Raw genomic sequence first — 12,628 nt, 5'->3', positions numbered from 1 at the left:
ATATGTTTTTCTTTTCTTATTTATTTATTTTGCAGTTAGCATGACTCTGGATCCAGATACAGCTCATCGTGAACTGATTCTGACTGAGAATCAGAGAAAAGTGACCCGTGGACGCCCTGAGAAGAAGATTAAAACTCCTAGGAGATTTACTGTCCCACCTTGTGTCTTGGGTTGTCAGACCTTCACCTCAGGAAGACATTTCTTTGAAGTGAATGTTCAGGAAAGCATAGATTGGGATATAGGAGTTTGTCTGGAAAGTGTACCAAGGGATAATACAGGACAGAGCCCTGAGAATGGATTCTGGGCTATTAGTCGTAGCAGAAGTTTTAGTGGTTTTAGTGAGTATTCAGTTGCTGGCCCCTTTCCCTCAAGGGCCATTAGTTCAGAGAAGATCAGTTGGCATATTGGGGTTTTCCTGGACTGGGAGAAAAGGCATGTGTCCTTTTATAATATGAATACTAACTCTCACATCTATACCTTCGAGAACGTCACCTTCTCAGGACCCCTCAAGCCTTACTTCAGGGTTGGTAAAGGTTCAATTTCGTGTTGGCCTCCCTTTTATAAATGAGAAAAGAGTAAAGTTGTTGTTTCTAATTTGCTTTGTTTTTGTCACGTGCCCACACCCAGCAATGCTTAGGTCTTACTCCTGGCTCTAGGCTCCTGCTGATACTCTGAAGCAACTTTCAATAAAGGATTTCTTCTTGAGAGAACAAAACAAAACAAAACAAGCAACTGTGTTCTTTGAGTTAAAAAGTGTTGAAAATCTCCACCCAACTGACATTGAAGACTCTTGTCCAAGCCACTGTGGTACATAGGCCCAAGTATCAGGGAACCAGGCATCCTTCTGTCACATTTAATGAAGATACACAAGATGGCACTCAATCACCTAGAATGATATGTATTTCAGGCCTGTAAGTGTAAAGTGTAAATACAGATTTTCTTCAGCCAGGATAATCTGAAATATCAGGAGATTGCTAAGAGATAAGTGCTTGTAATTTTCTCCCCTGTTGAAGATATACTACTTACCAAAATTATGTAAAACTTAAAAAAAACTGAAGTCTGTGTTGAAAGAGGAGTGAACCATAAAATGCAATCTGTGTGGCTTCTTTTTCCAGTCATTCTAAAATTTTGGAAAACCAAGGCTCTTTCTTTTTTTTTTTAATTTTTTTTAACTTTTTATTAAATCACCATGTGGAAAGTTACAAAGTTCTCAGGTTTATATGTCAGTTATACAATATTCAAACACCCATCCCTTCACCAGTGCCCATAGTCCACCACCAAAATCCCCAGTATACCCCCCGCCCCCACCCCCTACCCCCTACTGTATAACTAACGAATTTCACTTCATTTTCTCTTTACCTTGATTACTTTCCATATTTCAACACAAAATTCACTATAGTTGTTGGAGTTTCCACCCAAGAGAGACAAACCTACTACCAAGGAAGCATTTGATAATTAATTTTCCATTGCTGGGAATGAAGAGATATGTAGCCCCACTGCTCCAAGTACATAACTCTTTTTTCCCTTTTTCCTTTTCCGTTTTTTTTCCCCCTCATCCCCCTTCCCGCGCCTCATAGTATGGTGTATGCCACGCCGTGTTTCTCCCTGAAAATGGGAAACAACCTGGAAAGAGGGATATTTCCTCTTCTCGGCCGGCGTGGGGCTTTGGCTTAGTTCACAGTCCAGAGAGGTGGCTGCTACATTAATAACCTTCAATATTTCAACAAAAACTTACTGTCATTATTTGGAGTTTCCCCCCCAAATCAGACCTGTTCAAAAGGAACCGTTTCACATTGCTGACAATTATAGATGTTAAGTCTTGGTTTTGGATTTCTGTATAAAGTCCAGGGAAAATTCTGCCAGAAATTGCATAGCCCAACTCACAGTCCAAATGCATTGCTGTAAGAAGTCTCTGGAATCAAAGTCTTTAGGCACAGAGGGTCGTCTTCACTCTCAGCAGCTCCGATTTATCTGGGCCGAGGGCGTGCTGGTTACACCCCCTTCCCATGAGTCCCTGGGAGCCCCAAGTGTAAAAATCGAATACCTCTGGGTTAGAATTCTTAGAAGATGGCACCTGCCATGTGGTTGCCGCCACCGTCGTTTTCCGTGTAGGAAGACAGGGTGGTGAGGAAAAATCCACCCCCAGGCAGAACAGAGTTGTAGCCCAGTTCGCAGTCCCAGTGCATTGCTATTAGATGCTGCGCTGGATGCTCGAATGTGTTAGATCTCTGGAATCAAAGTCTTTAGGCGCAGAGGGTTCGGGTCTTTCTTTTTTTTAAAAAATTTTGTTTATATTTTAATTAGTGAATCACCATGAGAATACAGTTACAGATTTACACATTTCGTGCTCATGTTTCTCTCATACAATGTTCGAGAACCCATCCCTCCACCAGTGCCCATTCTCCACCACCAATAAACCCAATATCTCTCTCACCCCCCAATCCCATCTCCCTCCACGCCACCCTGCCTCTGTGGCAGGGTATTCCCTTTTGTTCTCTCTCTCCAATTGGGTGTTATGGTTTGCAATAGGAGTATTGAGTGACTGTAGGAAACATAGCCTCAGGTAGTTTAGGTTTATTGGGTTACTCCCGTTACAGTGCTCCCATTCCTCTGTGTTAATTTGTAACTACTTTCTTACTGTTCTGTTGACTTGTAAATAATATTTTTCTCTTCTCCTTGAGTCCTTTGCATAGTTTATTCAGAGCAATGTCCTTTTTGTATGGACACAGGAAGACTTAACAAATGCTATGCTTCTGTAACCTGGGAGTCATTTGATTCTACATGATATTTTCCTCCTGGGCATCTGTTCTCTCGACCTAAGCCTCAGCTGCCCTTACTTCCTAGTACCCCCAGGAGCAAGTCCCGACAAGGGACAGGACGGACCCAGGGCAAGCGGTGAGTTGTGTGCTACCCTGGCATCGAGATGGGCCTGGCCAAAGTGCCTAATGCTTAACTATAAGTTAAGAGCTTGGTCATGGACAAATGCTGTCATGATCCAAACAGTGATAACTAGATTTGGACCCTGCTAGGGTTAGGAGTGATTAATCTGGCCTGAGTGCTGTAGTCTGAGCCTGTGGCAAGATGTTGCCAGGAGAGCAGCCTTACAAACCTCAATGTATCTCTTCCTATGTCCATCCAAAAATAACTAGTATTAGGATGTTAATAAGTGTTTGGACTAAGGAAAGGGAAAAAACCTTAAGAGTCAGGAAAGGCTTTGGAATGCCCTGTCCTCAGGAAGGGCTTTCTTATGTTGATTTTGCTACCTGGCTGGGTGTAGCCTAGGGGGCAAGGTGGGAGAGACAAATAAGAGGAGAGATGAGAGAAGCGAGAGAGGCGGCAGTTGATCCAGAGAGAGGCCGGAGCTGGGAGTGCGGGATTTGAGAAAGATGGAAGATTGAATAAACGGTAACTAATCAGTAACCAGCTTAGTCCTCGTTCTTCCTTCGCCTGTCCTTGGCCAATGGCTGTCCCGATCCAGTCCATACACAGCGGTTTCAGAGCACCGAACGCTGGCAGTGAGACAGCTGCCCAGAGAGCCCGCAAGTGCTCGCACCCGTCGGCAAGCCTTAGTTTTTTACAAGTGACCATTGTGTTCGGTCTCTAGTCTACTTTCAGCACGCATCTCCCTTTCTGCACATGGTCTTCAACCACATTTTACTTGGTGTTCCCTTCTCTATCTGAGCTTCCACGTCATGGAGCCAACCTCCAGGTACTTATTTCTACTATTCTTGGGTGCTAGTCTCCTACTTTGTCATTTTATATTCCACAGATGAGTGCAATCTTTCTATGTCTGTCTCTCTTTCTGACTCATTTCACTTAGCATGATACTTTCCATGTTGATCCACTTATATGCAAAGTTCATGAATTCATGTTTTCTAACAGCTGCATAGTATTCCATTGTATAGATGTACCAAAGTTTCCTTAACCAGTCATCTGTTCTAGGGCACTCGGGTTTTTTTCCAGATTCTGGCTATTGTAAACAGTGCTGCGATGAACATATAAGTGCAGATGTCATTTCGACTATACTTTTTTGCTTCTCCAGGATATATTCCCAGCAGTGGTATTGATGGGTCAAATGGGAGCTCAATTTCTAATTTTTTGAGAAGCGTCCATATTGTTTTCCATAAGGGCTGAAACAGTCAGCATTCCCCCCAGCAGTGTAGGAGGGTTCCTTTCTCCCCACATCATCTCCAACAGCGGTTGCTTTTGTTCTGTTGGATGTGTGCCAATCTCTGTGGTGTGAGGTGGTATCTCTTGGTTGTTTTGATCTGCATCTCCCTGATGATTAGTGATGTAGAGCACTTTTTCATGTGCTTTTTGGCCATTCGTATCTCTTCCTTGGGAAAGTTTCTGTTCATTTCTTCATCCCATTTTTTGATGGGGTTGGATATTTTCTTCTTGTAGAGTTCAACCAGTGCCTTACATACCCTTGATATCAACACCTTATCAGATGGGTATTGGGTGAATATCCTTTACCATTTTGTAGATTGTTTTTGTATTCTGGTCACTGTATCTTTTGCGATGAGAAGCTTCTTAGTTTAATGTAGTCCCATTTGTTTATCTCTGTTTCCACTTGGTTGGTCAGTTGCGTGTCATCTTTGACGATACCATTAGCTTCAATATCGTGGAGGGTTTTGCCAACCTTGTCTTCAATGTACCTTATGGTTTGTGGTCTGATGTTGAGGCCTTTAATCCATTTTGATCTGACTTTTGCGCATGGTGTCAGGTTGAGGTCTAAGCCCATTCATTTGCATGTGGTTGTCCAGTTGTGCCAGCACCATTTGTTAAAGAGGCTTTCCTTGCTCCACTTCACATGTCTTGTTCCCTTATCAAAGATTAGATGATCATACATTTGGGATTGTGTGTAGGGATATTCCACCCTGTTCCATTGGTCTGCGGCTCTGCCTTTGTTCCAGTACCATGCTGTTTTTATTGTTACCCCTTTGTAGTAAAGTTTAAGGCTGGGGAGGGTGATGCCTCTCATCTTCTTTTTCCCAAGAATTGTTTTAGCTATCCGTGGGCTTTTGTTGTTTCATATGAATTTCAGGATTGCTTGATCCATTTCTTTGAAGAATGTCATGGGTCTCTTTATAGGGATCGCGTTGAATCTGTGTAATGCTTTGGGGAGTATTGCCATTTTGACAATGTTGATTCTCCTTATCCATGAGCAGGAATGACAAGGGGGACATCATACCAGAAACCAATGAAATTCAAAAGATCATCAGAGACCACTTTGAAAGTCTGTATGCCATGAAACAAGAGAACCTAAAAGAAATGGATAAATTCCTTGATTCCTACAATCTCCCAAGACTAAACCAAGAAGACTTGGAATACCTGAATAGACCCATTAATATCAAGGAAATTGAAACTGTAATCAATAGTTTCCCCCAAAACAAAAGCCCAGGTCCAGATGGATTCACTGGTCAATTCTTCCAGACATTTAAAGATGACTTGTTGCCAGTTCTCCTCAAGCTTTTCCAGCAAATTGCAAAAATAGGAACTCTCCCAAACAGTTTCTATGAAGCACATATCTCCCTAATACCAAAAGCAAACAAAGACATCACTAACAAAGAAAATTATAGACCAATATCCCCGATGAACACCGTTGCGAAGATCCTCAACAAAATATTAGCAAATAGGATCCAACAACTCATCAAAAAGATCAAAGATCATACACCATGACCAAGTAGGATTCATCCCGGAGATGCAAGGATGGTTTAACATTCGGAAATCAATCAACATAATCCATCATATCAACAAAAGTAAAGATAAAATCTATATGATCATATCAATAGATGCAGAGAAAGCATTTGACAAGATCCAACATTTGTTCATGATGAAAATCCTCATCAAAATAGGTTTTGGAGGAACTTTCCTCAAGATAGTTGAAGCCATCTACCACAAGCCTATGGCAAGCATTATCCTCAATGAGGAAAAACTAAGGTCCTTTCCTCTAAGATCAGGGACAAGACAAGGATGCCCACTCTCACCACTACTGTTCAATATAGTACTGGAAGTACTTGCAATAGCTGTTAGGCAAGAAAAAGAGATTAAGGACATCCAGATAGGAAAGGAAGAAACCAAACTCTCACTATATTTGCAGATGATATAATACTGTATCTAGAGAAGCCTAGAGCCTCTACTAGAAACTCTTAGAAACAATTGACTTGTATAGTAAAGTTGCAGTCTATAAAATCAATACCCAAAAATCCATGGCCTTCCTATATGTAAACAATGAGACAGACGAAAGGGACATGAAAAAAGTAATCCCATTCACAATCGTGCCCCAGAAAATCAAGTACCTCGAAATCAGCTTAACCAAGGAAGTAAAGGACCTTTACAAAGAAAACTATAAAATGCTACTCCATGAAATAAAAGAGGACATAAGGAAATGAAATCATCCACTGAATTTTTTACTCCTTTATTCTTTCCTGGAAGGTGGAAGTGGGGCAAAAAGCCCTAATTATGGTTTTGTAATTTAGGGCGAGCCCCAATAAGAGGATAATGAGAAATTCACTAATAGCTTGTTGGAACAAAGGACACTCCTGTCACCTCCAAATTTGCAAGGTATTTAGCAGCTCTGTTAGAGCCACAGTGAAAGACCAACAATTAGAAGGAAAGGGATTTCTAGCCCATGTAATATTACCCAGCAATTACAGGGTGAGGAGCTCTGTCCTAGGAACTAATGACAATGGTCAATATATGTGTCTCCTTTTGGTAAGAAGGTAATAAAGACAAGTAAATTATAAGTATGCCTATCACACAATGGATCATTTGGGCAGCATCCAAACTAACACATAGAAAGAAGTTCCCAGGAGTTGTGCAAAGTGCAAAACTTTTATGTACAACAGTTTGTGCATAAAACAGAGTGATGAGAAAATAAAAGAGTGGGTTGTTTCAAACAAGGTTCTTATGGGAAACTGTTCCATAATGTGGCCTCTCCAGCTTGCAAACTAGCCAGGATAACCCTAGGGAATAAAACAAGGGAATAGTCAGCCACATATTGAACACAAATTATTTTCCCCCATCCTGGCTCTCTGGATCCAGACATACGAGTCATTGTTCCAGTTCTCAGGTACAGTGGGAACAGCAGGCACCTAAGAGCAAAGGCTGGGATATTTGCATACCTGTAGTCATAGGGTGATACGCAATCAGCAAGCAGCTTTATAGCATTAAAGTCATGATAACTTCCTATTCTATTCCAGTGCAGGTGTGCTGCCCTCATTGTGTTCTATTCTAGTCAAGGCTAAAGTTGCTGCCCTCACTGTAAACTAGATATTAAAATATTCTGTTTTGGGTCTGGAGCGATAGCACAGCAGGGAGGGAACTTGCCTAACAACTCAGCCAACCCAGGTTCAATTCCCCGCATCCCAGGTGATCCCCTGAGGCACCACTCAGGAATAACTCCTGAGTGCAGAGCATGGAGTGACCCCTGAGCTTCCCTGGGTGTGGCTCCCAAACCAAAAATAAATAATTAGTAAAAATAAAATATTTTGTTCTTGCCTGGGCCCATGTTTGTTGCTTTCATAGTAAACTAACCTAAACTTGTTTTACTTAGGGAATTACCCCTTCCTGGGGGTTTTGTGACTGTCACAGAGTCTCATTCTTTGTGCTTGACTGAATGGGGGTCAAAGGTCCCAATGTGATTGGATTTATTGGGGTGAATTCCCACAAAGGGTGACCACAATGTGATCAGAAAGTTACAAGGAATCATCACAGAATACAAGGAAGTTACAAGGAAACATCACCTGTGAAGCCACTGACCAGAGCAAAGTTCAAGGGGCACCAGTTAATAAAAGATATTTCTTGATAAAAGAAAGAGAAACTACCATAGAACTCATAATTCACTGATGTTCAGTAATTACATTTTAAAAGCACAGCATTTGGTGATCATTGCCATTATTAAATACTTAATATTACCAGGGGACCAGGGTTTATTCATGTTCTCAAATAGGAATTTCTCACTCTTTTCCCAGTGACCTGTGCTAAAGAATTGCTTTCACCATCTTCCTCTCACCTTTCAGCTTCCTTGCTCCTCACACCCACCGCCTTCCCCAGGCTGAAGTGGAGTTTGTTCACTGGTTTCCTGGGACTCCACAAGACAATAGTTCACAGGAACTAGGAATTACCACTGGATGCAGAGAACTCTGCAGGTCCTTTACTCAACAAAGCCTCTTCTCCACCAGGAACAAGGAGTAAAGAAATCATTGTCCAGAATAAGGTGTTAGAAGGGCATTTGAATGAGCATGTGCTGAGAACTGTGATGGGAACTTCACTAAAGTCTGTGAGCTCATCCTGAGTTTCCCAATGACCGGCCCTCTGCTATCCCCCAGTCAGGTGTCCCCGCTTCACTCCAGTCCTTGGAAAGGAACTTCCCACTGGCTTTTGATCTCAGGCATAAATCCCATGTGCCTCCTTCCTCTGAGATTCACACTCTGAGGTTGAAGACGCTGTTTTGTTTTGTTTGTTTTCACTTTTGACCACCACACCCTGCATGTCCGCTTCCATGAATTGAACACCTTGAGTCTTTTAATAATTTCAGGTGAAGCTACAAGCAAATTTCTTTCCCTTTTCACATACGGAAGGATCTACACCCAATTTCTGATCTTGCTTAAAATAGACAAGTCACACCATCCCCTCTGTGTCTCAGTTGCTTCAATCATAATATTGAGATAATTGTAAGTGGTGAGAGAAGTTTAAGGTTACTTTTTGGGGACTAATTTGTCCCTCTCCATAAGAGAAGACACAGAGATAACTTCAGTACAAAAGCAATTCAAAAGACTCCTCTTCCTTGGTGCACTGTAGGTCTTGGGTCATTTAAGGTTTACCCCCCTCAGAGCCTGTGCCCTTAAGTCTCAGGAGCCTGAAAATCACCTTAACCATAGTGTCCTTCTACCGGAGAGGGAGGCTACAGGACCCTTAGCTGAAACCCTGGTCCTAGGCCTCCCGTACTAGATTCTGGAGACCTGGGTCAGAGTATGAATCCTGCCTCTGTGGCATCCTGCCTTTGTCTTGGAGGATATAAGGCATATAAGGTACACACTCTTTCCTGGCTACTGCCAACGATGATGTTGAACAATGATTGGACACTTTACAAGAAGCGCTACTCTGGGTCCAGTGGTGGGTTTAAATCTTGGAGCAATAAATGAGACTGTTTGTGACAGAGTAATTCCTCTTTCTGTGTCACTGTGTCACTCCTCCCCCTTCCCCCCCACCCCCCCTAATATAATGGGTTCACTGATACTCAGGACCAAATTAGATACCATTTGCAGGATCTGAAGGGAAATATGTTTCTAGAAACTCTCGTGCTTCAGAATGAGATCTTTTGAGTGTTTAAAGATAACTCCTAGGATTTCAGTATGAAAACTTAGCCCAGGGTATTGCGGACACATTACAGGGTCTTGACCCAGGCTCATAGTGACAAAGTGTCACCCACTATTGGCAGTGCTGGTGTCCATTTATCACTTATCATGTCCTCACTTATCATGTCCATTTTATTGTTCATAGGATCCTGCCTCTTTTGGAAAAGACTAGGCAATACTGAGGGCATGGCTCACCAAACCTATTACAATATTTTGTCTTTTGAAAAAGAAAAGGGAAAGATGTCGGATTATAGTTCTCAACATTTTAGGTTTAACATTGGTTTGTCCTTTCTCCCACTGCAGGGAGCTTAAAGTTATTGAGTTACACCCATCACAGTGCTTCCGAGGCACACTGAATTCCGTCAGGCACTTTCTATCCTCCATGTTTATCTTTACCTTCTCCTTTGTGCTCTGCTTCCTCTATCCGTTTATCACTACATCCCCAAAGCTGACCCTGTGACTTGTAGAGTCAAATTTTTCTAGCACTCTGAGTTTTGTATATGTAAATGCAATATGATTTTCTTTTTCCTTTATGTCCTTTGTGTAGTTTACTTTAGAGCAATGTCCTTTTTGTATAGACACAGGAAGGCAGTTAATGCCATGCTTTTGTAACTTGGGAGTTAAATGACTCCGAATACTATTTACTCCTGGGCATCTGTCATGTTTACTTAATGTAAGCCTCAGTTGTGGTTAGTTCCAACCATTAACCAGTCGTCCTAACACCTGTTTTCCCTGGCTATGGATATTATTCTTCACCTACATGTCGTTTTTAAATACCACAAATGAATGCGATCATTCTATGTTTATCTCTTTCCTCTGACTCATTTTGCTCAGCATGATACTTTCCATATCCATCCATTTATAGGCAAATTTCATGACTTCATTTTTTTCTGAAAGCTGCATAGTATTCCATTGTTTAGGTATGTCATAGTTTCTTTTTTTTTTAAATGTAGGAGTACTGCTACCTATTCAGGCCTTGATTAAGCTGATTGAATTGGACATGAAGTCCACATTAATTTTTATTTTTTAATTCAGAATGTTAATTTTATTTTAGTATTTTATTATTATCCCCCCCTTTTTTATTTACCTTGAGAAACAGTTACAAAGCTTTCATGTTTGAGCTTCGGTCATATAATTCTCAAACACTCATTCCTTCACCAGTGCACATTTTCCACTACACAAATCCTCAGTATTCCCCCCTCCCCAACCCCTGTTCCAACCCTTTCCCTGCCTGTGTGGCAAACAATTTCCCCCATACTCTCTTTCTACTTTGGTTACAATTGATATTTCGACACCAGTCTCACCACCACTCAAACTTGCTAAAAAGGCAATGCTAGACAATTTGTTTTGTATTGCTTGTTATAAATAGAATATAATGTCCAGGAAATTCTGCATCACTCTCTTCCAGGAGCTTCAGTTTATAGTCTCTGGGTCTTGAACGTTGCTGAGATTACATGGTGCAGGGGACAGTTTGTGGGTATGACTGTCAAGCTACTGGAAAACTGAGGATCTGGGGGAAGGAGGCCCAGTCTCGATCTGAGCGAGCCTGGAGATTTCTGTCATGGGTTCCCACTTACCTGGGTTTTCTTGCCAGTCCACTATCCTGTGAGGTTCATTTCGTCTTGAGTGAGGCCCGTCCTCTCTTGGGAGAGGTTGTCTGAGAGCGTGGAGAGTGGCCTTGAACATGGCAGCAGTTAGGTTCTGGAGATTTTCAGCTGCCGGGGCTCTGCTTGGGGCAGGGAGGGTGACTCAAACTGTCCCCTCCGGGGTGCCCCGGTGAAGACAGCCTGGCCCAGGGTCAGGACATTCTGCTCTGCTCTCTTCCAGGAGCTATAGTTTAGAGTCTCAGGGTTTTGGCAGTTAATGAAATTGCATGGTGCTAGGGGCAGTCTGTGGGTGTGACTGTCAAGCTACTGGAAAACTGGGGGTCTGGAGGGAGGAGGCCCACTTCTGACCTAGGTAGGCCTGGAGATCTCAGTCACAAGTTTTCTCCTACCTCTGTGCTACAGGCCCTAACTGCGTCTTTTGATCTCTTTTAAGATTTATGGGTCTCTAAAATAAGGCCAATAAGTGAGTTTATATAGCTGAGCCGGAGGTGGTTTGTGGGTATGGCTCGCACATACCTAATTTTTGGTAGTTTAATTTCTTGGTAAACTTGGCCCCAAGTTGTTGGGGTCTGGTCAAAGGCACAGCAGCAATTTGGGGGTATCTGGAAGGCTGAAGGCATCATCAGGCTGCTGATGCACTCGCCCCGCCCCGCAGGTACACGTTGACCTGCTGGCAGCAGCACCCCTCCTGTGTCATAGTTTCTTTATCCATTCATCTGTTCTCAGGCACTCAGGTTGTTTCCAAATTCTGACTCCGGTGAATAGTGCTACAGTGAACATAAGAGGAAGCAGCTGTCTTGAGGTTTACTGTCTCATTTTTTAATTGCTGTAGAGGAGATCTATTGTTCTCACCCACAGTGTCCCCTCCTTATCAGAAAAAGCAAATTTAATAGCTATGGGCAGTTTGTTACCATCCTGGACTCTGAACCCCCATTAGTTTACTCCAGAATGAACTTCCTTGTTGAATCTTCAGTAAGTGCGACTTCAGAGGAGACTGACAGCAAAAATGTGAGTGTCCGCAGTGTTGGGGACGTAGTGAAGAAAATTTTAAGCGTAGATTAGGCTTGATAGGCTGAGACTGTGTGTGTGTGTGTGTGTGTGTGTGTGTGTGTGTGTGTGTGTGTGTGTGTGTGTCTTTGAACGTGTTTGGGTACTGTGTGTCAGATAGAGTCAGAGATGGGAAGGCAGAGAGGCAGAAACTAGATCTATGAGGACGTCAAGCTGCTCTCTTTCCCTTGGTTTCCCTCCCTGGAGATCCCAGAAACCCAGGCCCCTACTTAGATTGATATATTATCTGGTATAACACTCACAGATGATTTCGATTTCCTGTAAGTATTTTTTTGAAAGAAATTATTTCTGTAATCGACACATCTCCAGGGCCTACTCTAGTTTCTCAAGTGAAAAAAGATGGTTGTTCATAAGGGCTTATTGTATGAAAGAAATATATGATAAATGAATGTTTATTTATAATTGTCATTGATAATTCTTAAAATTATCCATAATAATAATAAGATCAACTTTATATTAAAATATTGTCAAGGCAAAGCCATATGGATATAAGCAAACAAAATGGCAAAAACTATCTACTGATAAAATATTAGCAGAAGGCACTAAGAGGACATTTCAACTATGTTTTCAATTTCCTATCCTTGTATAGGT

The 12,628-nt window shown here is 42.1% G+C and overlaps 1 protein-coding gene across 1 annotated transcript in view; it reads left to right on the top strand.

Moving 5' to 3' along the window:
- Window positions 1–12,031, top strand: part of LOC101546170 (E3 ubiquitin-protein ligase TRIM38-like) — a 29,919-nt gene extending 17,888 nt beyond the window's left edge. Inside the window, exons 6-8 of the mRNA XM_004621983.2 lie at window positions 36–527; window positions 9,508–9,642; window positions 11,802–12,031. Coding sequence (XP_004622040.2) covers window positions 36–527; window positions 9,508–9,642; window positions 11,802–12,031 — 857 coding nt within the window. The remainder of the gene's footprint in view (window positions 1–35; window positions 528–9,507; window positions 9,643–11,801) is intronic.
- The last annotated feature ends 597 nt before the right edge of the window (window positions 12,032–12,628 follow it).

Source organism: Sorex araneus, chromosome 2 (genome assembly GCF_027595985.1).
Source record: "Sorex araneus isolate mSorAra2 chromosome 2, mSorAra2.pri, whole genome shotgun sequence".
Lineage (NCBI taxonomy): Eukaryota > Metazoa > Chordata > Mammalia > Eulipotyphla > Soricidae > Sorex > Sorex araneus.
Note: the sequence above shows the minus strand (reverse complement) of the source record. Positions and strands in the feature narration are given on the sequence as shown.